The sequence below is a fragment of the Furipterus horrens genome, unplaced genomic scaffold (assembly GCF_987537825.1).
Source record: "Furipterus horrens unplaced genomic scaffold, mFurHor1.1.pri manual_scaffold_10, whole genome shotgun sequence".
Taxonomy (NCBI): Eukaryota; Metazoa; Chordata; class Mammalia; order Chiroptera; family Furipteridae; genus Furipterus; species Furipterus horrens.
The window spans coordinates 83,439,048-83,464,945 of NW_028327180.1; the positions used below are offsets into that span (position 1 = coordinate 83,439,048).

Genomic DNA, 25,898 nt, shown 5'->3' on the forward strand with positions numbered 1-25,898 from the left:
TCGACATCTTGCGATGACGCTGGAGTGTCCTCTCCAGTGAAGCTGAAGCTACAGAGCCTGGGCAGGGTGATATGGAGGGTCTGCTGTTGCCTATGCAGCAGACCCCCCCTCTCTTTGCAGCTGAAGAGCCCAAGGGAAAGACGGAGTCAATACAGCTTGGCTTCAGGTGCGCCGCAGGAGTTGCCGGTGTTGACTACAACGTCAAACCGCCTTAGGGACTCCGGCTCCGGATTTTCTGTCGGGGTTTACTCCCTTAGCCTTTCCCCTGAAGAGGTATGCCGCAAGGCAGCGGAGGTTTTTTGGAGTCAGAGTTTTCCTTCTCTGATGTGCCCTGACTGGAAGATCGAACCAGTGACACTTAGCTCGCAGGCCGACGCTCAATCCACTGAGCCAAACCAGCCAGGGTTATGCCCTGTGTATGTTTTGGGTAAGAAACTTAAAGCAGGGGGCGGAATAAGTGCAAAGGTCCTGAGGCAGGAGAGTGCCTGGGGTATTTCAGGAATGATAAGGCCATGTGGCTGGCTCAGTGTGCAGAGGACAGGGGACATGAGTAGAGGGACCATATGTCTGGTTTTCCCAGGACTGTGCTGGTTTGTGCTTGTTGCCCTGGCACAATTAATGATTAGTAATTATTAACATTGCCTCTTTTCACTATCAAAACTATCCTTGCTTGAAGGATAAATGACATGATCACACCAGAGATGCAGTTAATGGAAGTGGCAGTAACAGAAAATGGATGGAATGGGGTGGGCAGGAACTTGTAGGCCACTGGAATGCCTTTGTTTTTTTTTACCAGGGTGGTAGCTAAAGAGATGGTGAGAAGTGACTGAAGTCTGGATATCTGTAAAGCTAAAGCCAAGAGGATATGCTGATGGACTTGTGTGGGGTGCAAAGGAAAGGGAGGGGTCAAAGATGACTCCACTGTTTTTGGTGTAACAGGAAGGATGGGACTGACATGAACAAAGTCTAGTCTCAAAGATGCCTTTGCAGAGCAAACCCAGGCACACTGTCCTTTGGCTGTAGGTTTCTATGGGATACTCTGGACGGGTTACTTATGGAGATCAAGCGGGGCGCGGGGTGGTGGTGGTGGGAACCAAAGTGCTCCCAATGTCAACCCCTAGTAATGCTCCAAAATCAACTCTATGAGCCTCTTCCTTCCTCTGAATATCAAGTGAGATCTTCCCTTCCTCCAATGCCCCAAAGCTTCTTCTCAGGTTGAAAATAATTTCCCCTCCCCAATGCATTTATTCATTGCTTTAATACTTACTAGTGAATGCCTGCTCTGTGTTAGGCAGGCCCTGCAGACTCAGCAATGAACACTTTCAAGGAGTCTGCACTTTAGTAGGAAGTAGGAAGATTACAATAAACAAGAAACAATAAGACAGTGATAGATTATAATAAATGCTATGCTCATCTCAAAACAAAGCAAAACAATCACACCATCATCCAGAGAGAATAGCTGTGAACATTATGATGTTCTTCATTCATGCACTTGTCCCACCACCAACCTGATGTGTGATACATCTTTCTAAAAATTGTGGGGCCCTGGCCGGGTAGCTCAGTTGGTTAGAGCATCATCTCAATATGCCAAGGTTGTGGTTTCAACCCCCAGTCAGGGCACATACAAGAGTCAACTAATGAGTGCATAAGAAAGTGGGTCAACAAATTGGTGTTTCCCTGTATCTGAAATCAATAAAAAATTGTGATAAAATACACATAACTTAAAACTTACCATCTTAGCCATTTTTAAGCGTGCAGTTCAGTAGTAGTAACACATTCACCATTGCCCTGGCTGGGTGACTCAGTTGCTTGGAGCATCGTCCTGTACACTGAAAGGTTGTGGGTTCGATCCCCAGTTAGGGTGTGTATGGAAGGCAACTGGTCAATGTTTCTCTCTCCCTCTCTCTCTCTCTAAAATCAATGAACATATCCTTAGATGAGGATTTTTAAAAAAGCCTTAATATGCTGCCAGATCTTATTTGCTATTATTTTTGTTTAAGGTCCTTGCATTTTTATACTTGGTTATGGTTTTCGGGTGTGCTTTGTTAGATTTGGGTATCAGAATCTAGACACCTATGTATAAAAAGCAGGGAAAACTTGCTCCTGTTTGTGTCTGTGAAGAATTTAAACAATATCAGGCAATATCGTAAGGTGGCAAGGAAATCCTGCTTTGCTCCTGATTCATCACACAGTTTCCAGACCACCGCCTTCATTTTACGGCTGACCCCTTATTTATAAAGAGAGGTTATTTGGTTTCTAATGTTTACACATGTGTTATCCATTGGACACAATTTTCCTATTTTTTTTCACTTTGATCACTACCATTCAAAGGTTTCTCTTGGGCTCTGCAACGCAGCGAGGAGCACACATGTTTGAGTCCTGGACCCATCTTTCATTACATGTTTGATGGTCAGCATGTTACTTACTATCTCTGAACTTGTTTCCTTGTCTGAAAATGGGGATGATGACAATACATACTTCACAAAAATGTAAGGAATCAATGAGATAATCCTACGAAAAACAGTAAGTGTTCAATGAACAAAGGAAGGATTTTCTATGATTCTTGACTCAACAGCAAGCTCCAAAAGTTAAAGAATCACTAAGTTAAATAGAGGGGGGTGGGAAGTATGTGTGTAAAAGCCAGCACCAGACAAGTAAAAATGTTAATATCCTCAACACTTAAACATAGTTCTAACAGTTGGTAGTCTTTAGTGTCGTTAGCAATTACTAATGAGTCCCCCCAGCTTGCTTTTATTGGTTACATCAGTATTGCTAAGTTTATTTTTGCTTTCCAAGATTTTACTTTATCCAAGTTGGTCTAAATAATAACATTAACCTGGTGATTTTGCACAGTAGGGTTTTGTCCTTGAAGAATGAATGTGACCATTTTTTAATAACAGAGAAGACCATGTTAAACCTAGCAAAGATGAATGGTATGATAGTGGAGCAGGGTGAGAGAGACAAGTTCAGAGACTGGAAGATGGCTTTGCCAAGGCTCTGACCAATCAGTGGACGTCCTTTGGGTCTACCGATGAAACAGAGAAGTGCAGGGTGGCAGTGATAAGCCACCATCTGGCCAGGTGGGCGTGGACCACTGCACAGGCTGACTGTCCCATCTCCTGGCAGGTGCTCTGCAGACCATGGGATCTGGGTGTGGCTGGCCAGTCTGTCCCCTACCTGAGCAGGGCTTGTGCTCTGGAAGTACCCTCTGGAAATCCAGCAGGTAGAAAGTAACAGAAAAGGAGCAGTCCAGGATTTGGGATCTGGGGCAGACTCATACTGCTCCACCATGCCCTCAATCTACCCTAGACTGCATAGGGAGGTTCATGGTTCAAAATAAGCAGAAAAGGCCTTTTTAAAATGTCCTCTTGAAGCCAAGGCTGAAAGAAGCATGAGTCACTCCCCCAAACCACAGAGAATATGATGAGAATCTCTCTTCCCTGGGACTACAGATCTGAGTATACAATTTACTCTTATTTAAGGGCATTGTCCCAACTTTAGTAATTTTAGGGGAGGGGGAAGGAACAAATACCACCAGGAAGGTTGAAGTGGTATCTCAGGTTGACTGGCCTCTGGCTGACAGCCAAGGTCATGAGAGAGGGCACTGGAATGTCAAGGCAGCAGGACTGAGTAGAAGGAGGGCCAGATTCCATGCTGGGAGACCCAAGTTCTCAATGGCACCACCTGTGGAAAGTCATTGTTAGTACTCCAGAGCAGTCATTGTCCCCTGCCTGTACAAGGACGTATGATTAGTTGCTTACCTGCCATTCTCTGCCAGTGGACAGTGGACCAGCTTCTTGAGGGCAGGGATTCCTTTTTCACTTGGTGTATGTCCTTTAGAGTGCTGTATTAATTAACTTCTGCTGCATAAAAACTCCCACACCTTATGGCTTAAAATCACAAACATTTATTATTTCTCACAGTTCTATGGATCACCTGGTCAATTCTTATGGTCTGGGTCAGCTTCACGGGGGCTGGATGTAGTCTAAGAACAGCTTCACTCGTGTGTCTAGAAGTTGGCAACTGGCAGACTTGGGGGGTGGGGCTCAACTGGGATAATTGGTTTCTGCTTCACTTGGCCTCCCATCCTCCAGTAGGCTGGCCCAGGGTTCTTCACCTAGTGGTCTTGGCTCCACAGCACAGCAAGAGATGAAAGTCCTGATGCACAAGCCATCATCAAACTGCTGCTCGCATCACATTTACTAATGTCTCATCGGCTAAAGCACATCCAAGGCTAAGACCAGATTCAAAGGGTAGATTTCCCCTCTTGATGGGAAGAGCTGAAAAGTCACATTATCAAAAGGAATTTGTGGCCATTTTTGAAATCTCCTACAAGAGCCTTGAACTATGTTTAGCGCACAGTAGGTAATCAAGATGTTGAAAGACTTAAGAGGAAAATAATGCCAAATAATGTCACTGTTCACCCTCTTACCCCCTGCCACTAGCACATCTACTTCTGTGCTCCTATCTATTGTGGGGATCTTTGAACTGGGCCAAAACTTTACCCAGAGGTTTAGAAAGTTTATTGCCCTTGACAAATATGATGGCTTTTCTCTGAGAGTTGCAGCTCACCATGGACCTCTTGGCCCTACCCATCTTGATGCCGGAACTGTGCACACTATGCTGGAACCCTTTGTCTATCTAATTAGGGTCGGCCTTAGAAGGCCACACATCCTTCTGCCAGTTGCTGCCACTTGGGTGCCCCCGGGTGGCTGCTTCTTGCATAGCTCCACTCAAGGTGTGAAATTTACCATGTGAATTGCCGAAGAGTTGGATGTAATTGAGAGCCTTCTATGGGACAGTTCTCAACGTAGCAGACAGCTGGAGATGGAAAGAAAAGGAATAAACAAAAAAAATATTTTTTAAAATTACCATCTAGACCTTGTAGCTGGTGAGTCTTTGCTTATATAAAAGAGTTCCATATAATTAAAAGTCAGGTACCGGTGAGCGAGAAGCTGTGCCGTTATCACTGAATAAAAGTGGTAGAGTTGGAAAAGGTGACAGGGTGTCCCAGCTGGGTCAGCTCGTCCAGGGCCTCGTAGGTCCCCACCACAAAGCCCACGAAGCCCAGGATGCTGATCAGGGCATCCTTGGCGATGGTGAGGGGGCTCATGCCCTCCGAGTAGTAGGTGGTGATCTCCAGGAGGGGCGGGATGATGAGCGCCAGGGCACTGCTGCTCACGGAGCCCACCAGGGAGAGGACCAGGTCCAGGCGGGGGATGAGGATGGCCAAGATGCCTGTGGGAGATGATACAGGATAGACAGGTCATCCCACCCTCAGCCCGTGATACCCCCAATTGCATTCACTAGAGGGTCGTCGTCGTCGGCAGCCGTCCGTCTCGAGAGACGATGGTGTAGCTTCTTGAGAGTCTATCTGCACCGCCGAGAATGGTTGTGCAGTCCGACTCGGGAGTGACACGGTATCTGTCTCCTCCCGTGTTGAATCGACATCTTGCGATGACGCTGGAGTGTCCTCTCCAGTGAAGCTGAAGCTACAGAGCCTGGGCAGGGTGATATGGAGGGTCTGCTGTTGCCCATGCAGCAGACCTCCCCTCTCTTCGCAGCTGATGGGTCCAAGGGAAAGACGGAGTCAATACAGCTTGGCTTCAGGTGCGCCGCAGGAGTTGCCGGTGTTGACTACAACGTCAAACCGCCTTAGGGACTCCGGCTCCGGATTTTCTGTCAGGGTTTACTCCCTTAGCCTTTCCCCTGAAGAGGTATGCCGCAAGGCAGCGGAGGTTTTTTGGAGTCAGAGTTTTCCTTCTCTGATGTGCCCTGACTGGAAGATCGAACCAGCGACACTTAGCTCGCAGGCCGACGCTCAATCCACTGAGCCAAACCAGCCAGGGACACTAGAGGGTACACATTAAAAATTTGGTGTGTCTCCTTCCAATCATTTTTCAAATATATAGATTCATATTGTTGGGAGGAAAAACCACCCACTTAGGTCCCGCGATGGGGGCCTGAAAATTTAACTGACAATAGATAGTTTAACAGGAGAAAAGACAAAGTTTATTCAGGGCTAGGGAGCCTTCAGGAGAATTGGCTCCTGGAATAGCCAAAGGTAGGAGTCCATATCCCCATTCCATTTCATAAGGTGAAAGGGAAAGGGCAGAGCTTCTTTGTGAGAAAAACGGAAGGGACGACAGTTTCAAATAAAGTTTCTTTTAAGGAGTTACTCAGTGTGTAATGATGATTAGTCTCCTTTCTGGCTGGAAACCTTCCAGAGAGGGCATGTATGGCGGCTCTGCTTTTCAGGAGCGGCCTGCTTCATTCAGCAAAGGAACTTTAGATAAAATTGGTTCTTTCCCCCACCCCTGTGGCTGCCGTTTGTGCACATGTTTTTAGCTTAAAATAATTTTTAAGCCACGAAGGTGCAGTTTTGAATTCTTGCATATTCAATGATTCAGCTATACTAAATAACACGGCTGGGAACTATTCCAGCTATTTAGGATATATCAGTGTATGAAATGGACAACAATGGGAAAAAAGCCTGCCTTCATAGAGCTAACGTGACTCTGAGAACGGGTCTGGAAGGCAGGACGCTGGCTGCTTCTTGGGTGGCTATGGTAGGTCCCTGCTCCTTTCTCATTTTGCTTCCTCATCTACACAGTGGGGATAAGTGATAGCTTTCCTTTCGGGTCTTATGGATCATATTTCAAACAATGTTCGAGTTTTAACAAGTTCATCGATGTAAAGCACTCAGAAAAGTTATTTACTCTAATGTACTGATTGGGCCAATGCATGCAGAAGTCCTAGTTTTAGGCTTCAGGAATCCTTAGCTTCCTATTTGGGACAAATTCCTTTATCTGTCTGGAGTCTCTAAGGTTCTGAATGGTAGTGTCCTAGCCTCGTGAGGGTAAATTGGGAACAGATCACTTCGAAGCAAGAGAATCGTGTCCAGAGGATTACATGGCCTGGTCTAGCACAGCAAGAAGCAAGAGAGGTTCTTAGAATCACAATTCAAAGGAGCCTGAGGGACGGCTGGCCCTGTCACACTCCATGCAGGAATCTCTGTCATCTCCTTTGTCCTTGCTAAGATACTCGCAGAAATGAGGCACCTGGGATCCTGGGGCCCGGTGCACGGGGAGGGCTGAGAGGGAGTGAGCGGGGCCACCTGAAGCCAACAGGTAAGCAGGGCCCATCCAGGGGAGCAAGTCTGGTTGACTTCTGACAATGGGGAATGTGACCCTAGAGTTGCCAAATCATCCCCCACACCCCCCACAAAATTAGAAATTTGGATTTGTACGTGAGATCTCCCACATTTTTAATGTTAGCCCAGATTTGTACATTTATACATTGTGAGGGTCAAACAACACATCTCTGCTGCCAGAAGAGACTCACTGACTGTCATTTTCAACCTCTGTCCTGGAGGGGAAGGGTGCTGGCTCCGGACTTAGATGACTTGGGTTCAAATCCCACCTCTGGCACATCTTGACAAAATACTTATCATCCCCTGCTTTAGCGTTCTCATTTATAAAGTAGGGTTTATCAAAGTTCTACCTCATAAGAGTTCCTGCAGGACTCAATAAAAGCCAATGAAATATGGACTAAAAAGGAGCTTAGCAGAGTGGCTAGCACACAGGAGGTGTTTAATAAATATCAGTTCTGATGTGATTGTTGTGTGATAAGCTACGTCCCTTCCTTGGGCTGTACAGCAGTAAATCTGTCTAATTAGGTAGATGTAAGAATTAGGTTGTCCCTGAGATTAAATGAATTACTACTTGCAAAGCCTTTTCCAATTCCTGAAATACCGTTAGTGCTCAGTCAGCACTGGTCAGTGCGACTCTCCTTTATCATCTGGCTGATTTCTGGTAGCTCCGACAAAGAGCAACATTTCTCTCCACCTTCTACTCACAGGTCAGGCAGACCATGGTGAAGCGGATGGACAGGTCCAGAGGCAGTGCCCAGCGCTTGGACACCTGGGAGATGACAGAGGGGATGATGATTTCTGCAGGGACGTAGAACTGCAGGGCGTAGCTGCACAGGATGCCAGTGATGTAGAGGAGCTTGACCAGCTGGTACAGCCTGTAGGACAAAACAGCGAGGCTTTCTCTGGCCACTGGCCCCTGACCCCCCAGCCTCCTTGAGCACTAACCTCCCACCTTAGGACAATCCTTCTGGCTGCAGCTTCCTTACAGTTGAGAAGGTCATGTTAAGCATAGGGGTAGATAACACCTCATAAACCACTGTCACTTGATGCTAAATTTTAGATTTTAGGAAAGGGGCTCAGTCTGGATACCTTGCTCAGGGAGAGACAAGTTTTAAGTGGTGAAGATAAAAAAACCTGGGTATAAAAGCCTCTGATCCCTGCGACCTCTGTCAGTCCTTAAAACGTCTCTGGATCCCCCCACAGCTCTTGGCCCATGACAAATGCTTCTAAGTAGGTTGCCAGAACTGCAGAATCCAAAATCCTTGGGGGAAGAGGCAGTCTACAAATAGAACAGTTGTGTGAGGGTTGGGGATGGTAAAAGGAAGGGCAGGGTTACTTGCAGGCCTTAAACTACAGGCAGACAGTGTGTGACGGCAGGTGTGTATGTGTGTGTTATGTGTGTGTTTTGAATTTTATCAAAGCATTTTTTGACCTATGTATATGTGATATATTTTCTTTAATTCATTAATATGGTAGATGCATCTCCCATGTTTGATAAACTTGTGCATTTTATGTGTATGTCTGAGTCTGTGTTTAGGCCATTCCTTAAAAGGCTAACTTCCACACTTCTGTGTTCTTTGCTCACACTAGTCCTGATACCTGGAATACCACTTACTCTATTTCCATCTGTCCAAACCTCATGGATTTCTTGAAATTCCCATCGTTTGAGCAAGTACTACATGCCAGATCCTTTTAGACATGCCCAACTCAATCCTCATGACAATTCTGCCTTATAGATGAGGAAACCGAGGGTCAGAGAAGTTAAGTAAATCATCCATGACCTCAAACTGGGAGGCAGTGCAACTGGGACCTGGACCCAAGAGTGCCAGAGTTGTCTTGCTAGACAACAACATTCTCTGTGTCCTGTTCCAATGTAGTTTCTTTCCTTGAAGGTCCCCAAGAACTTCCCTTGCTACTGTGGCTCAGTGGGTTGGACATTGTTCTGTAAACCAAAAGGTTGCCAGTTTGATTCCTGGTCAGGGCACATGCCTGGGTTGCAGGCTCTGTGCTCTGCCCCATTGGGGCTGTTGCAGAAGGCAGAAGGCAATCAGCTGATGTTCCTCTCTCACATTGATGTTTCCTTCCCTCTCTTTCTTCCTCCATTCCCCTCTCTCTAAAGTAAAATAAAAAAAAAAAAAAATATATAGTCCCCAAGTCCTCTTTGTTCCTCTGGAGGGCTTCTGTTTCTATTCTATGTTATAATTGTTTATATATACTATCTGTCCCTCCCACATTCCCACTGGATTATGAGTCAGGGAAGGTAGTGAAGCTCAAGTTCATAGTCTACTCACATCAGCACACTTCATACCTCCATGTGTCTAGACTGGCATGTGCCTATAATTGGCATGCAGCAAATGCTTGATGAATGACATTTATCAACTCGGGAAAGGCACCCCATTTAAGGCAAATTAAATCTCCATGTAACCCTTGAAAAAGCAGGCATCACTTAATTAATCGTGTGCCTCAGTAGGAGGAAAAAAATCTCACAATGCAATATGGGTTCATGTGTCTATTTAAATATGGGCCTGTTGAAATCTGTTGCATGAACTGGCTGCATTTGAACAAAACATTTTTGCAGTGGTCTTCCCAAAATGGTTCTTGTTTTACTGCTTTTTCATCCTTGCTACTCTGACATGGGATATGCACCATTGGCTGTGGCAAGCAAGACTTGGTAACACAGCCCTTGCAAGTATAATTGGAAGCGTTGCCACCCACTGACACCTCTCTCTGCCTCTTGCCCTCCTCAGACCCTTCCCTTCTCTCCTTAGGTGACCAAGGACTCTCATTTCTTCCCTTTCTCCTTAAATCATGTCTTCCTTCATACTGAGCTAACAAGGCCTCACTCAACATGAGAGGCTATGGTTGAAGGAGGAGCTCCCTGAAGAGAGAAGCCAGAACCCAGGGCTCCAGCAATAGCTCTGTTTCTCCCTAGGGAGGCCCTCTAGACCTCCGTTTGCCGTCTGTGGAAGGGAGGAGGAAGTGACCTAAATGTTCCCATCTGACCCTGAGTCACCACCACCTGAGAGCCCATAAAGTTACCAGCAGTTGGGCAGGTTAAGGGTTATGCTGGCCTTGATGTCGTTTTGAAACTGCAGGTAGCCCAGGACACTGATGACAATGTACAGGGCAGTGATGATGGACATTCCCAAAGACAGGATAGCTGGGAAATGGCGGGTATCCTTCATCTTGTTTTCCAGGGGCAGAACCTATAGAAATATCATGGTGCGAGAAGATGGGAGGAGAAAGAGGGATGTGAATATAAAAAAAGGCATGCCACTTCTAGATGTATACCCCAAAGAATTGGAAGCAGGCACTTGAACAGATATTTGAACACACATGTTCACAGCAGCATGATTCACAATAGTCAAAGGTGCAAGCAACCCAAGTGTCTGTTGATGGATGAATGGATAAAGAAAATGTGGTATATATACACAATGGAATATTACTCAGCCCTAAAAAGGAAGAAAATTCTGACACATGTCATAACATACTAAATAAAATGAGCCAAACACAAAAGGACAGATACTGTATGATTCCACTTATATAAGGTATAAATTTAATAAAAAATTTTAAAAATAAAAGAAATGCTAATGAAAGTTCTTCATGCTGAAGGAAAATGATAGAAGAGGAAAACTTGTGAATTCAAGAACAAAGAGCAACAGAAATCATAATTATCTGGGTAGATATAATAGACTTTTTTTTCGTAGTAAGTTTGTTATAAGGAATACGTATGATTGTCTAATGGTGTTTTCATGTACTTAGATATAAAAATATGGGCAATACAACATAAAGGGAGGAAACAAAGGAACCTATATGACTATAAGATTTTTATAGTTTACTGGAAATGATAAAATATTAACGCTGAGTAAACTATGCAAAGTTATACGTGTATATTAGAATCCCCAGAGCAACCATTGTAAATATTAGAGAAAGAGATATACTGGTCAAAAATTGAATAGGCAAGTTAAAGTGGAATACCAAGAAGTTTTCAAGTAATCCAAAAGAAGACAGAAAAGGGAAAACAGAGGAGAAGCAAGAAGAAGGGTAAAACAGAAAACAAAACACAAACCTACTAACCATAATGATTACGTGAACTGGAAATAGTCTAACCACATCAATTAAAAAACAAGAATGGTCGGATTGGCTTACAAAGCAAGACTCAGTTGTATTCTTTCTATGACCTAGCAAACTGACTCCTAGAGAAATAAAAACTTACATTCACACAAAAGCCTGTACACAAATGCTTATGGCAGCATTATTCATAATCGTCAAAACCTAGAAACAACCTTAATATCCTTCTGCAGGTGAAGTGATAAACAAATTGTAGCATTGCTTCTATAGTGAATGCTCAAGAGATAGAAAGCAATGAGCTACTGACGCAACAACACAGAAGATCTTAAATGCAGCGAAGTGGAAGAAGCCTGTCTCAAAAGGTTACATACTGTATGACTCCCTGCGTATTCTGGAAAAGATAAGACACTAGAGACAATGAACAGAAGGTGGTTGCCAAGGTTAATGGTGGTGGGGGGAGTTGACTCCAAAGTGGGTAGCATGAGGGGGTTTTTGTGGTGAGGGAATTGTCCTATGTCCTGATTGTGGTACATCTATGATTCTGCATTTCTTAAAACTCACAGAAATGTACCCCCCCCCCAAAAATGAAATATAAATTTAAAAGTAAACTTAAAAATTACATATACAGCACTATCCTTCCTTATTGTATAGAGACTATATAATAATCCATTGTAAGTATACGGTACTTTCTAGTTTAAAACTGCTTTATGTTCCATCAAATCCTGTCATTTAAATTATATACTTCCTTTTGTCTTGATATTAAAAGATTAGGAAACATATGTTGATGTGAAGATAAATGTTTAATAGATGTACTGGGACAGGATTAGAACTCTGTCTCCTGACTGTCTCTCTGCTGTGACCTACTTTTCTCCTGCTGATGACAGCTGACCCTAGTGAGGCCAGAGTTTACTTTTTTTCGTGTGCACAGAAACCCAGAGCTCCCAGTGCCTGCTCAGAAGGCCACCCACAGCACCAGGGACATTTTACCCTGACTCAAACTTTACCAAGCCGATGCTTTCAAATGAAAAAACAGCTGTTCCAAAGAAGAGAGAGTAGGTCTTCCAACTTGTTATCAGTGGCAACTGGCTGGGGTCTGGAATATCCTATAGAAAAGAGAAATGGGGTAAGACATTAACCCTCAAAGCCTGTTTGGGCTCCTTTAACAGAGTATTCTGAAAATAGACCTGAATTATTATTATTTTTATTAAATGTTAAGAAACTTAAGAAACTTCAAAAGGAAGTAGGCAATAACAATTTGATTTTAACACTGCTCCAGAACAAACAGCCAGAGGGGGATAAAAAAAATCAAGGTTTTGTCAAAGTGTTAATGAATCAGTATCTCACAGAGAGAGTCTGGTTTATCAGAATCCAACAAAAGAAAATTTTGCGTACCATGGGTTAGTGCCAACCTACAGTACCCAAGAACACTTTGAATGTCCAGTGGTTATGGGAGTTGGAAATTACTAACTATAGTTACAGTGATATTCCAGGAAGCCCAAAGGAATTAGTTAAATATGAAAGTCTCCTCTTCTTCTTCAATGAGCTACAAATTGAAGAGAAAGAAAGTGTACGAAATAAATAGGCTATGTACCCTGTGGCCTAGAATGTGAAATCATTACAGAACCATTCCCCTAATTGGGCAACCTCTGGAGTTGTCCAAATATGAATCAGGAAAGTTACCTCATGATAAAATTTAATTTTGTGGAACTTATCAATATTGCCTTAGGAATATAAGACTTACCTATAGTTATCCTAAAATATTTGACCAACTGGTTATTATTACTGAATTCCATGACAATAACTTTTTTTCCCTTGTGACTTCTGAAAGAGAAAAATATCTGAAAGGTAACATATGACAAGGGGCTTCTGGGGTGTAAGTTTCTGTATAGTCTTGTCCATCATATAAAATAAAAATTGGAAAGGATAAAAAAGTAGGAAATTGAGGGAAAATTAATATCCATAACTCAACTTCAAAGACATCATAATTTATGTTGTGATAGATTGGTTTTTGGTCTTTTAAGACTACTTATATCACTGTGATAGAATGTGAGGGCTTTATTTTTTTCTTCTGAGTGCCCTGCAGGTAATTTTGAGTGCCTGGAGTTGTAGCCTAGAGTATGTAAGACTATACAGATGAAATTTGATAAGAAGATGCCGCTTCTTATCTGCCTTTTGCAGCCATCCAACTATTACAGGAATGATCTGTAGTTTACCAATTAAGATGTTTTCCTTGCAAAGCATTTTTTTAAAGCCAGAATTTGACATAAAACAATTATTGGAAAAACAACATGAAAGAGGAGATATCCAGAAGAATGAGATTTCAGAGACATTTTTGTGGAAGAAAGGTCACAATGAGATGGGTACGAGGCTGAAGAATGATGTAAACACTTCCCTAGGCTCAGTGCTGGCGCCAGGTATCAGTCTGTTGTTGATAAAAGGCTCTGCCCCTGCAGGAGTCAGGTGTGAGGTGTGCACTAACCTGGGCAATGTACTGGGTGATGATGATCAGGCTGAGCAGCATGCTGATGTTGGCCAACATGGAGAGGACAGACATGACCCTGAGGTTCCGAATGAGGACCAGCAGCATCAGGATGGGCAGGAAAGAGAGCATGTAGAGTCGAGAGTCCATGGTGGGTGTTGGAATCACCGTCTCATTGTCGTGGCAGTTGTTGGTGGTGCCATTAATGGCTTCCACCACCTGAGGAAAGGGTGGGAAAAGCAAGTGGAAGAGTCGGTAAATCTTCCGGCCATGTGTGCCTGGCCCACAATCAGACTCCCTCCCAAAGGGCTGGGATGAATTTAGGACTTCTTCTTGTAAATTTCTGTACCATGCTTCCTCAAAAGAGGCAACACAAATAATTTTATTTAAACTTTTTTTTTCCTTTTATTGATTCTAGAGAGAGGGGAAGGGAGGGAGAAAAAGAGGGAGAGAAACGCTGATGTGAGAGAGAAACATTGATCGGTTGCCTCTTGCACACACTCCAAATGGTGACCTTTATGTGTGCAGAACAATGCCTAACCAAATGAGCCACACCGGCCAGGGCTAGCACAAATGATTTTAATAAAAAATAAATAACTGGATTCAGAGTGGCTATTTGATGGCTTTTGACAACCCAACATCTATTCCTCCTGGTTTTGATTTATTTTTGGTGAATTCTCTCTCACCCAAATACAACCTTGGAGGTCACAATCATGTGGCAGAACTGAAGGACTGGCCTTCAGCTCAAGCCAGGGCATTAACAATCTCTTCCTGCAATCTGAATCTAAACAACTAGCAGAACGACACAGGGACAGAATAGGGAGGATATAACTTAATTTTTACAAGGGATCCCTGAGGACACTGTCGGTTCTATCCATATCTCCCTGACTGCCCTGGTTCCTGTTCTTTTCTGAGAGCCAGTCTTTTAGCTTTTCTCTGTCATTTTGGAAGTTAGTTAATATTCTTCCACTAAACTCATTTTCTACTTAATTTCTCCAGAATCTGTTTCTTTTGCTTAAAACAAACAGAAACAAACAAACAAAAAAACACAACCCAAAACTGTGTCACTTAACTGTCTTAAATAAACCCATACTGGCATTTTGAGTGACAGAACTCATTCTTGAGAGGACCGGACCATTCACTGCAGGAGATTTAGCATCCCTGGACCCCACCCAATAAAATCTATTAGCATCCTCCCATCATTGAGACAGACAAGGAACACCATCCTATGCAAAATATTAAACACCCGCTGCCAAAGTCAGGGGTAGGGGAGGGATGGTACCACCCTCAGTTAGAACCAGCGTAACTTAATTGCAACATCTTATTGCACAAGCATTACAATTCACTGCAGAACAATTAAATTAGGCAAGAAGAAAATGGAAAGCGATGATCATCTCAGTACCCACAGGTAGCCATGGTAATGCCTTGGAATATATATGCATCTATACATTTTCTATACAACATCACAATGATGTGTATGATATGAATCCCATTTATTTTACAAGACTACAATCATAGCATGAACTCTTATTTTGAAATGTGCTTTTCATTTAACAACATATCATGAACACTTAAATAAATCATTAAGTTTTTTTTTTTTTCTGATTCCCCACTACAGTAGAAAATATAAATGGGCTCCATACAACCTTAAAGGCTCTTTTACAACCAACTGTATCTCTCCTGAGCAAGTCCCCTTCATTCCTGCTCCAGGTGCTCACTCCTCCTTTCTCCCACCATGGCCGCCACCATTGCTCTTCCACACCCTGCTCAGGTGCGCATCCCAAAAGAGCCTTTCCTTGCTCCAGTGGTCTTTCCTGCACCCACAGATTTCTACCCCTTCATTTACAATGAAGCACCTCAGGGTGTCGTTCATGGTGTCCTGACTTGGCACCAAATTATCATATTGATATTTAACTTTTTATATCTTTTAGAACACAGTCCACTGAGTCTGCAAACTCCTGAAGACAATGGCTTGCTTTGTCTCGAGACAGATGATAAATAAAGTCCTGCTGATACCAGATTGATTTCTAAGCAGCAGTCTGGCAACGTGTTTTAAAAGCTTTCAAAACAATCCAGCTCTTTGCCCCAGTAATTTTACTTTAAGAAATATATACTAAGGAAATAAAGGAGGGTACTAAGACTTATACAGATTATAGTAGAAAAATAAAAGGAAACAAAGAAAATATCCAACAACAGAAGGCTAAGTCATGGTCAATTTGTGTAACAAAATGTTAGTAAACTATTAAAAATTACATTAAAAACTAACCAGTTAATACTATGTTAAAACACTAACCATGAGTGGTTGCATTAAGACTAATTTTGCTTTGTTTTGAGAAGCAATATAGCATAGTGTTAAAGAACTTGAGCTCTGATATCAAAAGGCCTGCATTTTTAACTGTCACTCCGTGACCTTTTATACATTATAGAGTTTATAGCACCAATTTTCTTGTCAGTACCTGTTCTGATAAGGTCATGGGGAGAATTAAATGGGGAAAAGCATATAAGCGCTGTACCTGATACATAATAGAAACTAACTCTGAATGCTTACTATGTTCTTCCCGCTTTCTAATTTTTTTACACTTCTCAATTTCTGGTATTATCATGAACAGAAGAAGACCCCCAAAGAATAGTTTTCTTTTTTAAGTTTATTGATTGATTAAGGATGGCTTCTGTTATTTCTCACATCAGTTTGTTCAAATTTCTACAAGGTAACTTCTGGGTTAGTTTAAAAGAACTTTCTGGGAACAACAACTATAAAACTATAAAGATGCAACAAGTAAAGGTAGATAAAGATGGCCCCAAGAAGATTAGGTATTACCCCAAAAGACCCATATCAGTTTCAGAAGAGTTTAGGATGAGTAAGCTCCAAAGCAAGATTGCAAAATCCAAGATTCCTTCCAGTCTAATTTAGAGACCTACCTTGAGGGCAAGTCCAAGACACTGGGCAAAGCGTATTGTGGAAAAAGTGACCACTTACAGAAATCGGCACATAAGTGATCTGGGGAAAGTCTGGGTGTTTTTTTATAGCATCTAGTTTGACTTTCTTCTTTTTATTGATGAAGACACCAGGACCCCCAAAAGAAGAAGCCATTTGTTGAACAGCTAGTAAAGGACACTCCTTTTCCAAGTCCTTTTCCTCCCACCTTCTCTAGAAGACTCTACCTGTTTTAAATTATCGGCCAGAAACACAATGTACACACAGCAGAAGCCCATCTGGGTGACTATAAGGAACAAGGTCACCATATGCCTAGAGGAGAGGAGAGAGAGAGAGAGAGAGAAAGAACACTTGTTATAAAAAAATAAAAAGGTTGGCTTGTCATTTCCACTTCTGTCCCCAGAGGTTGGTGACCCTGTACCAGCACCCTCAGTCATGCCACCACAATCAACAATGGGCCAATAATAATAAGCGAGATAACAATAGTTTCTTTATAAATATGTTTCTCAACCACCCTCACATCCTCAGCTCAGCAAGTGGTAAAATTCTTCATGGTCAGGAACCTTTCCCCAAACCTGGCTTTGATGCATTTCTTGTTACTGAAACTAATTGATGTAGGACAGTAGGCACAATGTTTTTACTAGCTATTGTTAACATTAAATTTTTTTTCTACATAGGCATTGAAAATACACAGACAAATAACTCATGGTCCCTTCCTCTAGTGGTTTATACACTAGAGGGCAAGATGGACCAAAAATGATATGGCAGTAAAGGCCATGGTAAAAAGGGTATTTTTACCCAAATTATAGAGCAGATAGCTTTCTGAGAAAAACCAATACCTGAATGACAGGCTCTTGGGAATGGGGAGAAAGAGAGAGGTAAAAGAAGAAAGAGGAGGGGGAAATGGAGAGAAAGAAGTGAAGAAAGAGCATTTCAGCAGAGGGATCAGGCAGCTTTCTCCAGCTGCCATGTGGGGAAGACACTGAGGATGCGAGACTAAGGATGGAAAGACTGACTAGGAGATTCTTACAATAATGGAGGTGAAAGATGGCAGCAGCCTGCACAAGGACCGTGACCACCAGGATGAGAGAATTAAAGCCTTTTAAGAGATACTAGGAGGCTAGGGCTTACAGAACCCGGTTGACTACCTATAAGTGGGGGAAAGGGAAAGGGAATAATCTAAGGTGATTGACAGGGTTTTAGCTTGGACAACAAAACAAACTGGGATGCTCAGAAGGAAGAACAGGTTTCCGGCGGAAAGGGAAGAAATTACACATTCAGTTTCTGAATTGTTGAGCCTGAGGTTCCTGCAGGAGACATTCAGGCAAAAACTACATATTAAGGTCTGGAACTGGTGATTTGTCAGTAAGGGATAAAGCCTTGAGAAAGCAAATCAGCAATGAAGGATGTGCAGAGTGAGAAGAAGAGAAAGCAGCATCCCAACCCCTAGAGATCACCAACATTTAAAGGAAGGAGAGAAACAAAGAACCTGCAACAAATGCCAAGGAAAGACCAGAGAGATGAGCAGGAAACTAGGAGGAAAAGGAGTTTAACAGACATCAAGAGAAAAGAGAAGGTTTGAAGAATAGTCAATTGGACCCAATGCTGCTTAGAGGTCCTCTAGGGCAAAGAAGCTGCAACAATGAGGTCTTTTAGGACTTTAGTGGAAAGAAATTCTGTAGATGCATAAGGACAGAAAAGCCAGGTGACCCATGAAAGAGGTATGAATGGCATGTTCAGAAGTAAAGTCACAGGGTGGGCTGTCCTTTCTGGAAGCTAGATTGTGAGCTCCAGTCTTGATAATGCCCATTTTATTCGTCATTTCAGAACCACTGTCTGAAGCACTGCCTGGCGCATTGTAGATATTCAGCAGGTCGTCGTCGGCAGCTGTCCGTCTCGAGAGACGATGGTGTAGCTTCTTAAGAGTCCATCTGCACCGCCGAGAATGGCTGTGCAGTCCGACTCGGGAGTGACATCGTATCTGTCTCCTCCCGTGTTGAATCGACATCTTGCGATGACGCTGAAGCTACAGAGCCTGGGCAGGGTGATATGGAGGGTCTGCTGTTGCCCATGCAGCAGACCCCCCCTCTCTTCGCAGCTGAAGGGTCCAAGGGAAAGACGGAGTCAATACAGCTTGGCTTCAGGTGCGCCGCAGGAGTTGCCGGTGTTGACTACAACGTCAAACCGCCTTAGGGACTCCGGCTCCGGATTTTCTGTCAGGGTTTACTCCCTTAGCCTTTCCCCTGAAGAGGTATGCCGCAAGGCAGCGGAGGTTTTTTGGAGTCAGAGTTTTCCTTCTCTGATGTACCCTGACTGGAAGATCGAACCAGCGACACTTAGCTCGCAGGCCGACGCTCAATCCACTGAGCTAAACCAGCCAGGGCAATATTCAGCAGGTATCTGCTGAATAACCAGGTGTTGAGTGTGAGATAGGATGGTGGCTAGAGAATGGTGTAAGGTCCAGGAAGCTTTATTAATTTATTTTATTATTTTAAAGATGGAAATACATGAACACATTTAAATGCTGAGAGGAAGAGCCTGTAGTTCAAAACAAGTTCAAGTTATAGGAGATAATTAGTGGAGCAAGGTTTCCAAAAGGAGAGCAGAAAAAGCTACTTTATATGCCCAACAATGAGTAGAAGGATCTGAGGGGTTGCAACAGGCAAAAACCTCCTCTTGGGTGACACAGCTGCGGAAATTCTGGTTTTCGTCCCATTGCCTTCCTAGTCTGCTTATTGGCTGAATTTGTTCATTCAGTATGTGAGTGGGCTTTGGGCCAAGAGAGGTGCCAGACCCGTGATGCTCTGTAGGCTACCTTACATGGGCAGAGCACACCTCAGGTACTGCAGTTCGGGGTATCACCATTCAAGAGACACTTTGACAATCTAGATGGTGCTCAGAAAAGAGGAGGCATATGGGGTGGGGACTGGTCTGAAATCAAACACAAAAGAGTAGATTTAGTCCTGAGTACCTGAGGACAGAGGGGGTTGACTTGTTCTGTGTCATCCCTGAAAGCTAAAAGGTGGATGCTGCTGGAGGAAGACTTCAGCTCACCAGAGGGTCATTAATATATTAGTCCTTCTCTCTCTTTCCTTCTCACTCTAAACTCACTCCCTGAGACCTCTTCTGCCCCCTGGTTTCATGGCTGATGACTTCACTTCTGTATCTCATACATGAAGATACATTCAGACTTTTACATACAATGACGCACTTGATACTGCCACCTGCATATCTCCCAGCCACCTCACACACAACTTGTCTAAAACAGAAGTCATCAGAAATCTTAGTCAACCTTGGCTTTTTCCTTTTCCTGCAACCCCAGGACCCAAATCATCACCAAATTCACTTCTCTTTATCCCCACTGTCGTCAACTTGGTCCCAGCCATCACTGCCAGCTGCCTGGACATTGTCAATAGCATCCTCATGGATCAGACTAATCTATTCTTGCTCCTTTGCCATCTATTTTCCTTACAGAAGTCAGGCAGATCTTTAAACAATGCAAATACGATTACTTCCCTGATTAAAACCTTTCATTACTTTCCTTTCTTAAAACCAATGGCTTCCTGGATGTTTTTAAGAAAAGAACAAAACCTTTAAGAGGGTTTAAAATATACAGCTAGATTGGTCCCGGGATCCCTCTTCAGCTTCATTTCCCTGACTCTCTAACATCAAGCTATCTGGTCTTTCTATACCTGAAACTGCCACGTACTCCTTTCTGCTTTAGGAACTTCAAACTTTGCTCTTCCTTCTCCCTGGAAAGCCCTCCAGGCTCCTGCCCCCTCTCCCATAGGTCATTCCTCACCCTTAAGAAACTCCTTCCTTCAGAACTCATGTCCACTGTTCTAGCCTAGGAAGCCCACCCAAGCCCACACACATTTCCTTACCTGCTAGGTAGCAACTACTTCCTTCCTTTGTTGTACTTATCCCAGTGGTGACTAAGTAACTGTGTCCTAAACTGTCTGTCTCTCCCACTGGACTATGCATTCTGGGAGGGCAAAGCCTTGTTTGCCTTGATCCTCACAGTATTTCCAGGGCCTGGTACATAGTAACAGCTGGATAAATTATTTTTTTAAAATGTTTTATTTATTTATTTTTAGAGAGAGGGGAAGAGGGGGAGAAAGAGAGGGAGAGAAACATCGATGTGTAAGAGAAATATTGGTTGCCCCTCGTACGCAGCTAACCAGGGACCCAGCCTGTGACCCAGGCATGTGCCCTGACCAGGAATCGAACTGGTGTCCTTATGGTTTGCAGGACAATGCCCAATCCACTGAGCCACAGCAGTCAGGGATGGATAAATGTGGTTTAATAAAAAAGTGAATAATATTAAAGCTGCAAAACAAAGAAATGAACACCCTGTTTGGGAGGTATACAAGGAGGGGCTGGATCAGGAAGGTTGCCAATATACCCCTTCCATGTGGAAAGTCCAACATTCTGCGCTAAATGAGCCAGCTTTCCAGAGAAGAAGGCATGCCTGATGGCCACATTTCCTCCTCCTGTATCTCATCCCACTTCTGGCAAAGCAAGAACCAGTTACCTTCCCCAGTGGGCGTGGTTCCGGAGCCAGGCGCTCGGGCTGGCCTCCATTCCGTGCATCACTGTATCCCCATAGTCCATAAAGGGCTTGTTAAGCCTGCAGGAGCAAGTGCACGCACAGTTACTAACGAGCAATTTAACCTAAGATCATATACTGAAAAGTCAGGAGACACACAGCAAGGCAGGACCCAGCAGGAGTGGAAAGAACACGGGGGCGGTGAACAAAGTTCTAGTTCAGACTTTGACACCTGGTGGTACGTCCTTGGTGGATTATTTTCCTTACCTGTCAGGTGGGTTAGTTACTATATAATAGCCACTTTGCACGGGCACTGTGGTTTTCATATCCATGATCCCACCAGATCCTCATGACCATCCTCAGAGGCAGGGTTAGGCATGGGTTGTTTATGCCCAACTGACAGATGAGCCAAGAAGTTATGCCCAAGGGCCTGACTGAGAGCACCTAATGAGTCGTGTGGCCGAGCCTCACCTTACGTCCCTGCCCGAATGTTTTTCTCTTTTTCTTGATCTTGTTGGAGGAGATTAAGAAATCAACTCTTGTTATACATAGGATGTTTCTGGGATATCTGTGAGAACCAAGTACCAAGGGATTTGACAGGAGGATTCTGCTTTCCTTACCTGTGGCAGAAGTGCTGGGCACACCTGACCAGGATGTGCATACAGTGGCAGGCGATGAAGCCCATTGCCAGCAAACTCAGCGGGCCTATCTGGAGAAAGGGAGCACCAAAAGAGGGGGAGAGAGAAGAGGATGAACCTGTGAACACGGTGGGGTAGTGCAGATATTCAGGACACAAAGAACTTTCTAGCAAACTGGTTTGCAAGCCTCCCCCCCTTTTTTTAAGCAGCAACAGCTATTCTTTCCAAATACAATCTCAAGTAGTACTCCAAAAAAGTACATAAAGCAATGACAATGGGGTGTTGTGGTGGGAGTGGGGGACCCAGAATTCTGACCTTAAGTGGCCTCTGAGGCGTCCCCAAGGAGTGCTCTATAGAACACAATTGCAAAGTCATAGCCAACCCCTGTATTCTACAAGGGAGGAAACTGAGGACCAAAGAGTGGACAAATGACTTGCAAAGGCCACTCAAAGTCTGTGGCAGAGCTGGAACTCAAGCCCAGACTAGGTGTCTAGACTCCAAGTCTGGACCAAAAAGACTGCTCATTGTAAACCATTATAAGCCCTTAGAGCCTCTCCGCTGCCCCCCTGCCACAACGCAGTCATACTGGCCCCGCCCACAGTAGCCCTCCTTACCAGGAGGCCTGCATTCTTCACAGCCAGGGGTAGTCCCAAGATCCCTGTGCCCATGTTGCCTTTTACCAGGTGAATCAAGGCCTGGAATGCTCTAAAGGAGAGCAAAAGGACATGAGGATCTGGGTATGCAGAGGTGAGGAGATCCAACAGACATTCCCTCCCAGCCTGCCAACACCAGAATTAATGTGGATCGGTGGGTTCCTGGCCATCTCTCAGTCCCCATCGTCTTTCCTGCCACCTCCGGGTGTCCTGCAGGGTTTGTCCAGAACTGTCCTGATTTTAGCACCTGAGACTCAATATATGCCATTGTAACACTTACCACGTAACAGATTTTATGCTAAGTTCTTTACATGTATTATCTCATTTAATCCTCTGGTCAAGGCAAGGAAGTAGATAAAGAAAGTGAGGATAGCTGTTTTTTTAAATGACTTGTCCAAAGATATACTGGGGTGCCAGGATTTGAACTCAGGACTGCTTCGGAGTCCCTGTTCTTCATCCCATTTCTACTAGACTGCTTCCTGGAAACAGGCCCAGACAGACGAGTAAAATGACACCCCATTTCATAACTAAGGAAACTGAGACTCAGACAGTGGGAAGTGAACAGCCCGACAGAACTGAATGCAGAGAAGAGAGGAAAGGGCAGGCAGCAAAGAAATCATTGTGGCTTCTGAATAAATAGGCCAGATGACTTGGGTCCCCAGACGCAGTCTATTAGGACAGGGTCATTTGGGGGCTGAGCTCCAGAATGACCCCCACCCCTCAGGCCAGGACATCAAGCTGCGGGTGGGCAGGACTCCTCCCACCCCAACACACACAAAACCACTCTGACCCTTTCTCTAAGACGGATGTGAAGGTTGACCAGAGGACAAGGTCTACACCTCCAGAGATAAAATTCCAAGGAGGTACCCTCTCTGATGATGAATTACAAAACAACCTATTTTATATCTCTCTGCACCTGCACAGGTTAAACCAAGGTGAGTATTGAATTTACATCCCCAACTTTAGAAACCTTGGAACCGCCCTAGGAGAGATTTCTGAAGAGGAGACTTCTTATAAAGAGCAGCAGAAGTATTCTGGAGGGAGCCTGGTCTCTGAGCAAGGACAGATCAGGGATTAAAACCCAAGGCTTGACTAGCCGTGGCATCTTGGGCAACGTATCCACACTGCCGAATCTCTGTAAATGTTTGGAGGAACGGTATTTAGAAATAACTGCTCCAAACACCCACACTTTGTGAAACCCTAACTTCTCTAGCTTCCTCAGGATCTGTCCATTAATTTGTTAAGGGTTAAAGAGAACAGTTGGGGGAGAAAGAGGCTGAGTCACTGCGTGCCTCTCTCCCTGTGGGTGCTAACACTGCTGACGGAGCACAGTGCACGGTGGCCCTCCAATGATGTGCTTGTTTTGCAACTAAGAAAAAGTCAGTGGGTCAGTTTGGAAATTTCTAACTAAAGGACTTAAGAAATCAGAATTTAACTCTGGGCCACTCAGTTGGCTTAGAAACACAGAGTGGTGAGTTGTGCAAAGCCCTGAGCTGGGAGGCAGAAAACCTGGGGTTTGGCCCTAACTCCTTTGGTGACCTTGGACTTGCATCCAAATTCACAGGAGCTAACACTTCTGGAACACGGCACTTGGTGACTTTATGGGCAATTTACATGTGCAGCCGTCCCTGGAGGAGCACATTGTCATCTCACAGAGGAGAAGAGGCCCAGAGGAGTTCTGTCACTTGCTCCAGCTGGTAAGCAGGTAAGTGGGAACTGGGACTCAAGTCTGCTGACCCCATAGGTACCATGCTTACCAGACCTGTTTTACTACTTCCCTCTCAGCCAGAGGCCTAGAGCACTCACCCTCAGCTGTCATGCATTCTTAGCAATCTTCAGAACTGGCCGTGGGACAACAGAACCCACAGACCCTTTCTTTAAGACAGATGTGAAGGTCACTGGGTCCCCTCCTAAACTGCCCCGCAGGGTAGCACTGGAAAGGGGCTTTGCCTGCCCCTTATAGTTACTCCTCCCTCCTTTTGCAACCCCTAGCCCCCAACCCTTCAGATTTAACTTCCAAGGCAGCCTCCTTAAAGTCACACTGCCACTGTTTTATCTATGTTTTTGCATCAGGGAAAACTGAGGCTCAAAGAAGGGAGGGAGCAGGGTCACAACTGGAATGCAGGTGTTCTTTCTCCTATACCAGTGGTGCCAAAATGTTCTTCTTAAAGCAGCGGAGCTCTCGGCCGCCCCACGCAATTTTCCTAAGTGGACCAGAGTCGCTGTTTGGAGGCCAAGGGAGTAGGATGGAGCCTTGTAGCTGGGCTCCCCTGCCTAACGTCTCAGCAGAGCCCTCCTTGTCACGGTTTGAAAGCCTCATGAGTGAGCTTCTCCTCCCTGCCCCCCACTCCCCAAACGCACCCCAGGGAGGCAGAAGAAACTGGACTCTTCCACACACTGTGCTTTTTATGTTGTCACTGCAATTCTCAAGTGAAGGAGAGGCCAGCGTCACTGCAGGAAGGAGGCTGGTCTTGTGTTCTCCTCCGAGAAGTTGGGGATTCTGTCCCCCTCTCCAACATTATCAAAATGGGCCAGGAGCAAAACTGACTTTAGGGCCAGCACTGGATTCCAGCCCCCATTTTGCCGATGACCCCAGTGAATGGTTTGGGATGACTGGACCTCAGTTTCCCAACCTGCACATGTTGGAGGTTAGTTCACTATCTTTTAAGGGTTTTCTGACACTCTCCACTCCTACTCCCTTAAGCTCTCAGCCCAACTGAGCCTATGACTGCTCCTTTTGCAACCTTGGTATTCCCATCTGGGCGGAGGATTGAGGCTCAGACACCTTACCCACTCACCCGCCCTGGTCCCAGGGTTTTTGCCAATGCAGGCTTCCAGGCTGGAGGGCAGGCATGGGGGCGGCAGGAAAGAGCACTCACGTTATACCCTTGGTCTTCTCCAAGACCTGCAACTCAGAAGCACTTCCATCCAAGAAACTGGAGTCCTTGTTCTGCAGCTTCTCGGCACTTTGGAGAGGTGACCTGAGGTCCAGTTGGAGCTCATCAGTTCCCTGGGGACCCCTGGCACTCTTTTTTCCAGGCATGACCGCTTCAGCAAGTGAGACGTCTGGGTAATGAAGAGGTCTCTGCTAGAAGGGGGCAAGCAGGAAGCGGTCTAGTCAGGTGCAAAACCCAACTCAGTGGCTTGTCCCTTATTAGCAAGCTCTGGCCAAAATGGAGTGAGGCCCCACCCACCTCCCCCAGAGGGTGCTCCTCCTGGCCTAAGGCGCTGTGGAAGAGGAGCTGATTGGGAGGAGGCAGAGGAGGGGAGGGATTTGAGAAGGGACTTCATATCCACCCCTCACCTAGCAATAGTAATAGCAATGGTGACTATGATACTGATCATTTTAATAACTAATATTGATACATTAACTCTTCTAAGTGCTTTACTTCCATTTTCTCATTTAACCCAATAAGTTAA

The 25,898-nt window shown here is 44.6% G+C and overlaps 1 protein-coding gene across 1 annotated transcript; it reads right to left on the reverse strand.

The window, feature by feature from the left end:
- Positions 1-4,827: 4,827 nt before the first annotated feature.
- SLC36A2 (solute carrier family 36 member 2) lies at positions 4,828-25,521 on the reverse strand. The gene is made up of 10 exons (XM_090289601.1): positions 25,358-25,521; positions 22,440-22,530; positions 21,808-21,896; positions 21,173-21,268; positions 16,866-16,950; positions 13,704-13,922; positions 12,229-12,327; positions 10,193-10,359; positions 7,859-8,028; positions 4,828-5,238 (listed from the first exon to the last, which is right to left on the reverse strand). Exons 1-10 carry the CDS (start codon positions 25,519-25,521, stop codon positions 4,967-4,969), a joined length of 1,452 nt encoding a protein of 483 aa, XP_090145727.1. The 3' UTR covers positions 4,828-4,966.
- Between the last annotated feature and the right edge of the window lie 377 nt (positions 25,522-25,898).

Coding starts and splice junctions, on each gene's coding strand:
- SLC36A2 (XM_090289601.1), bottom strand. CDS start 25,521: ATGCCTGGAAAAAAGAGTGCCAGGGGTCCCCAGGGAACTGATGAGCTC. Junction 13,923..16,865: donor TGGCCGATAATTTAAAACAG/GTAGAGTCTTCT, acceptor CCCTTTCCTCAG/GTGGTGGAAGCCATTAATGG. Junction 5,239..7,858: donor CACCATGGTCTGCCTGACCT/GTGAGTAGAAGG, acceptor CATCTCCCACAG/GCATCTTGGCCATCCTCATC.